The sequence below is a fragment of the Pinus tabuliformis genome, chromosome 4_1 (genome assembly GCF_031772625.1).
Source record: "Pinus tabuliformis cultivar Carrire ecotype Pingquan chromosome 4_1, CPIR1, whole genome shotgun sequence".
Classification (NCBI taxonomy): domain Eukaryota; kingdom Viridiplantae; phylum Streptophyta; class Pinopsida; order Pinales; family Pinaceae; genus Pinus; species Pinus tabuliformis.
In genome coordinates, this window is record NC_142303.1 from 951,272,837 (window position 1) to 951,279,251 (window position 6,415).

Sequence of the window (6,415 nt, forward strand, 5' to 3'; positions counted from 1 at the left end):
AATCGTCTAAATGGTAAAACACACATACACAAAAAAGAAGAAAAATGCACTCAAAAAGTGATGTTCTCAAGATGGAACAACTGTTATTTCTTTAGAGGGACGGCAAAAGAATATTTGCACACAAAAAATGCAAGCAAAAAGGAAAAAAACATGCTCAAAGTTGTTGTTCCTTGAAAGGAACAGCAGTTGTTCCTTAATCGGAACAACAAATAAAGCAAGCACAAACAAAAGATGTGAACATGCTGTTCCTTCAGAAATGAACAATAGAAAAATGAAAGTGTTGTTCCTTCGGAAAGGAACAACAGAAAAACGAAAGTGTTGTTCCTGCGGAAAGGAACAGCAGAAAACGAAAGTGTTGTTCCTTCAGAAAGGAATAGCAGAAAAATGAAAGTGTTTTTCCTTCGGAGAGGAACAATAGAAAATGCAAGCATTGTTCCTTCAAAAAGGAACAGCAGAAAAGCGAAAGTGTTGTTCCTTCGGAAAGGAACAAAAAAAAAGCGGATGTGTTGTTCCTTCGGAAAGGAACAACAAAAAGGCAGAAATGTTGTTCAACGAAGGAACAACAAAAAGGCGGAAATACTATTCCTTCGTAAAGGAACAACAAAATGTAAAAGTGTTGTTCCTTCGGAAAGGAACAGCAAATGGCAAAAATGTTGTTCCTTTCCGAAGGACAGAAAAATGCAAACGGCGAAAATGTTGTTCGTTCGGAAAGGAACAACAAAATGAAAAAGTATCGTTCCTTCGAAAAGGAACAGCAAAACAGGGGAAATGTTTTTCCTTCGGAAAGGAACAACAAAATGCAACAGTGTTGTTCCTTCCAAAAGGAACAGAGAAGCGGTGAAATTGTTGTTCCTTTGAAAAGGAACAACAGAATGAAAAAATTGCAGAAATGCAGAAATATGTACAAAAGGCAATTGACACAAACAGAACAAAAAAAGTTATGTACAAAATTTAAAAGCAATCAAATTTCTTAGTGAACCAAATGTGAGGAAGGATTCCGAGCAGTAAAAAGGATCTTTTTCACCTCTATTTACCCTACATTAATTATAAATCCAGGGATGATTTGTTATCTCAAAGAGTGTACTCAGTTTGAGGCGGTCACTTGTCAAGAGTAATGCTAGTAGTTTAGTGCTTTTGCAAAAGTAAATAAATGCTGGAAAACAAACTCTAAATGTAATGGCAAGAACTTGAAATGCTTGTAATTAAATCATTCATTTAAGAAACTACACCACTTCATCAGTCAAGGGTGCAGTAATGATAACTCTTCTCTTTGTAAACCGATACAATTGAAAAGCAATCAAGTAAAAGATCATCAATCTGGGAACCGGACAACAATAGTCAATGTTCACTATAGTTTCAGATCGTTCTGTTCACACCAAAATAATGATAATTCAAATGACAGGAAAGGGAACAACAACTAATCTATTTAAGAATATTGAACAACAAAGCTTTAACCTATAGGAATGAATGAAGAAGTAGTCATACTCTACAGGAACTAAGCAACAATCTTTACCTTGGAAATGATTTGAATAGCAAACCGAAAGTGGAATAGCAAACTAAAGTGAGTTATGAAATATTGAACAACAACCTGAATCAAATGTAAACGCACAACAAACTAAATCGAATGTTACACACAACACATCTATACTGAGGGAAGCAGTAATCTGAGTTTCAGCATAACAATTATTGATTATGGTTATGAAGAAACAAAAATTGAGGTTACCATGGAACATCAATCCCAATGAACAACAATCACTCTTAGAGGTAAACCATAGATAAATAGGCAATAGTATTGATCTATAAATACACAGCACTGTTACTCTGTAAACGAACAGTAATGGTAATCTGTAAGGAACAGCAATGTTATGCAATAATGTCAATCTGTGAAGGAACGACAATGCCATATAAATTCAAAATGAGCAGCATAACATTCCAGTTGCAGAAGATAACCTTACTATTCAAATATGAATGAAATATAACAGAGCCAATGCATGAAATAATAAGGAACATCAGATTACTGAACAAAGCAAATAAAAGAAATCAAATTGCACATGACTTGGAATTGGAAAATAATGGTACAGGAAGCAAGTGATCCACCAGGGCCGGGCCCTTAGCCTCCAAGGACACACTGCTGTAATTACTCCAGAATCAAAGATGGAACAACAACAGAGTTTATGTATTAATCATGAAACAGAGTTACAGTAATCGCTCTTTAAAGAGAGTCAATGATCAAAGTTTAAGTTACAACAGTGAATTTCATAAAACAACAATAATCCGCCCCTTGGGCTAGCAACGTTGTCCCTTTTTATAGCAGCCAAGTGGAAATACCAAAGATACAAATATTCTTTAAGGTAGCGATCCCTTAGGATCAAAGGATCCTGAGGGATTCGCCATATCATTATTTCTCAATTATCTCTTTGTTCTCTTGCGCCGATTTGGTATCTCCTCTTCATTTTCCTGGCCTATGCGCTCCAATCTGGATTGCCTTGTTTGGATGCGGTTCCCTGTTAAAGGGACAATAGTTATAGAGTTGAGACTTCTGTGATCCATAATATGTTTGAGAGAATAATTTCAGCAAAATCACATAAAAAATCATTTGTCGACGCGTTTTGAACCAACTAGTGTGGTTCATCGTCAGGACAAGTTGAAGATCAAACCTGAGCGATGCGTTAAATAGGTAATGCAGGTTATTCCAACAGCTATATTTGACCGGGCAACGGATAAAAAGACTTCTAACGGCTATATTTGACCAAGGCCCAGGGGGAGGGGTCAAGGTTGTTAAAAAATCTTTTAAATAAATTATTAAAATAAATTTATATTATTAATAATATTAATAATTTGAATAATATTAAAAAGTATCAATATTATGGAATAATTCTGTTAAGAATAATATACAGATATTATAATTCCTAATATCAGGGTAAATCCCATATTTTTTAAGTGACCATTGTTTTATATAGATGTTAATAAATATTATTGCTATTATTAACTTCAAGTTAATATTACTAGTCTAGGGTAAATAATCCAATATTAATAACTTATAATGTGAATAATTCTACTAATATTATTAATATTAACTATTTTATTTATTTATTTATTTAATTATTATTATTATTATTATTATTATTATTATTATTATTATTATTTAATCATAGTGATATAGTTATAATGCTTATTATAATGGTAAATTTATTTCTAAAAACAAAAGTGACCTAATGTTATATTAATAAGACAATACTAATATAATGGTCTAAGTTGAAATTTTTTATTTTTTATTTTTATTTTTATATTTTTACTGATTTTAATGATATTTTATTAAAGATTAATTAAAAATAATAAAAACTTGATCAAGGGAAGATAAAAGATAACGAAGGCAAAAGGAAAGCTTAAGAAACCAAAAGGCCAAGGAAAGGAAAAACGATGAATGGGATGAAAGGCTAGGAAGAAAGGGCTGGGATCCAGCAACTACTAATCTTCCAGCCGTCATCCCTATTGAGATTATTAGGTCTTTTCTCAATTTCAAGGGCTTCCCTAAATTTTCGATGGTGAAACTGCGCAACTTTCGCAATAACACTAGCTTCTTCGATACAAACATGATGCCTAGTCTTCTCGACATGCTTTGCAAGGGCAGAGGACTTGGCCCTACCATGCTTTAAGTCTGTCGAGTGCTCACGAATCCTTTAATTAATGGAACGACCAGTCTCACCAATGTATGGTGTCCCACAGGAAGAGGGAATGACATAGACACCTTTCATGTCTTTAGGGTCGACAGGATCTTTAACAGATCACAGGGAGCTACGGATGGTATTAAGAGGTCTAAAGGTCGAGGGAACATTGTGCTTCTTAAGAATCCTGGCAATCCTATCAGTGGTCCCTTGGATGTAAGGGAGGTGCACCCCCAAGACCCAGTCTTTAGGATCTTTTTGGACTGAAGGCTCCTTCCGGGCCTTGAGGAAGGCTTTTTGACCCAGGTGCCTACTGTAACCATTTTTAACAAAGACATCTAGGAGATGAGCCTTCTCCTTTTCCAAGCTCTTTTCATCGGAGATTCTTAATGCACGGGTAGCAAGCATGTTGAGAACACCCAACTTCTGAGAAGGGAAATGATGGGAGCTAGCATGGAGATATTGATCAGTATGAGTCTTTTTCCAAAATACCTAGTGGGAAAAGGAACCATCATTATTCTTAGAGATGAGAACATCAAGGAATGGAAGACAACCATTGACTTCCTTTTCCATAGTGAATTTAATGGCGGAGGATTGATTATTGAGATGATGAAAGAAAAGATCCAACTCATCATGACCATGAGACCAAACGACACCTGTGTCATCTACGAATCTCTTCCATAGCTTCAGTAAGAGACGGGCGGAGGCCAAAGCTTTGGACTCAAAATCCTCCATAAAAAGATTAGCAACAATAGGGGATAGGGGGGAGCCCATGGCAACCCCACAGGTTTGCTCATAGAACTCTCCTTCGAAGCTGAAAAAGGTGGAAGTAAGGCACAACTCAACTAACAGAGCGGTATCCGGGTCAGTGAACTTGTTGATAACCTCCATGGCCTCATTGATGGGAATACAAGTGTAAAGGGAGACCACGTCGAAACTCACCATAATTTCCTCGGGGTCAAGCTTAATTCTCTTAAGATCATCAACAAACGACACAGAGTCCTTGACGAAAGACTCCGTGCGGCCAACCAAGGGTCTAAGCTTCAAGGCGAGGAATTTGGCAAGGAGGTAAGTAGGACCACCTATGGTATTGACAATAGGTCTCAAGGGAACCCCCTCCTTATGGATCTTTGGAAGGCCGTAGATCCTAGGTGTGATGGGGTTGCTCTCTATGAGTTTCTGGGATATAGGATTAGTGGAATTACAAGACTTGATCGCAAGAGCTACGGCTCTAGAAACTTTCTTAAGAGGATTCTTGGAAATCTTTTTATAGCTTCCACTATTGCAAAGATGATCTAACATCTTGCTGCAGTAATCTTCTCTGTCAAGGATGACGGTTGCCCCTCCTTTATCAGCTTTCAAGACTACGACATTGTGATTCTGGTTTAAGGTTTTGAGAGCCTCAAACTCCGCTTTGCTGATATTACTTCGAGGAGGTTTTGCCTTCCTCAGGGCCATGGCACAATCTTTCCTAATCGTGTCCTTAGTTTTATCAGGAAGGCTCTTAATACCGAATTCCACGTCGCAGATGATGTCTTCAACCGGAATTTTCTTAGGAGCTAAGGCAAAATTAAGACCCCTACCTAAGAGACTGAAAACAGACGGGGGAAAGGAAAAGCTGGATAGATTGACCACTTTATTGTCAGGAGGTGGAGGGCGAGAATATCTTCCACGATTATGATCAAGGTTATGATTGTCGTTATTAAAATAAATATTGTAATAATTATTTTTATTGTTACTAAGAATATCCTTATTATTACTATTATTATTATCATTATTATGAATATTAATATTTTTATTCCTAACTATATTATTATCATTATTATTATTACTATTATTATTATTTACTTCACTATTATTATTATTATTATTATTATTGTTATTATCGTTTACTTCTTTATTATTATTATTATTATTATTATGATGGTCATCTTCCTTTACTTCACTATTATTATTATTAAAAGTATTATTATTCTTATCATTGTATAAGCCATATTCACCATGAGAATCAACACGTAGAGGCCTAACAAAACTACCATCGTAGAGATGGGAGAGGTTCAAACCTGCAAGCTTACCGTTAACCGATTTACAATCCAGAGCCTGCTCGCTAATAAGATATCCAACGCACTTCCGGTGTCGAGCCAAGGACCGATATTCGACTGAGGCTACTTGCTGGAAGGGAAGAGGGCATTCACCTTTCGAAGGAGAGGCGGGGATCACATCAGGGGCAGGGAGGACAGAAGGTAATGCGCTGTCTACCAATGAAAATGAACTGTCAAGGGAGCGAATGGAGCTGAGGAGCGGTGGGGAGGTACGCAGAAGTGAAGAGTTCGACCCATCACCTGAATGGAAAGGGGTTAAACGAACACCTGCGCAGGGCAAGGGTTTAGCGGCAGAGTTTGACGGTCCAATGCCAGAAAGAGACTGCGGCCAACTGGGGTTGCCGCTGGACTCAACAAGATCCATGCTAGGAGGCAGGGACGTTGATCCAAACTTCAGGAGGTTACCCGAATCGTCAGAGCTAGAGGAATGCGAATCCGAGCCGATCGATAAGGGAAAGCCCAAAACCCAAGATCTGAGGGTGGATACCTGGTTCATCAAGACTTGGCTGTTCGATGGAGGACCTGAAGCTCGAGAAAAACCAGGGGGCAAAGCGGAACGTCTGGATAGCTTGAGAAATTTAGCGGATTGTCTAAGCTTGAGTAACTCCTCCAAGCGCAGGGATTTTAGAGCAGAACAGGCATCGATCC

The 6,415-nt window shown here is 37.5% G+C and overlaps 1 protein-coding gene across 1 annotated transcript; it reads right to left on the reverse strand.

The window, feature by feature from the left end:
* Window positions 1–1,797: 1,797 nt before the first annotated feature.
* Window positions 1,798–5,123, reverse strand: LOC149179299 (uncharacterized). The gene is made up of 2 exons (XM_089422416.1): window positions 4,608–5,123; window positions 1,798–1,845 (listed from the first exon to the last, which is right to left on the reverse strand). Exons 1-2 carry the CDS (start codon window positions 5,121–5,123, stop codon window positions 1,798–1,800), a joined length of 564 nt encoding a protein of 187 aa, XP_089278542.1.
* Window positions 5,124–6,415: the final 1,292 nt, after the last annotated feature.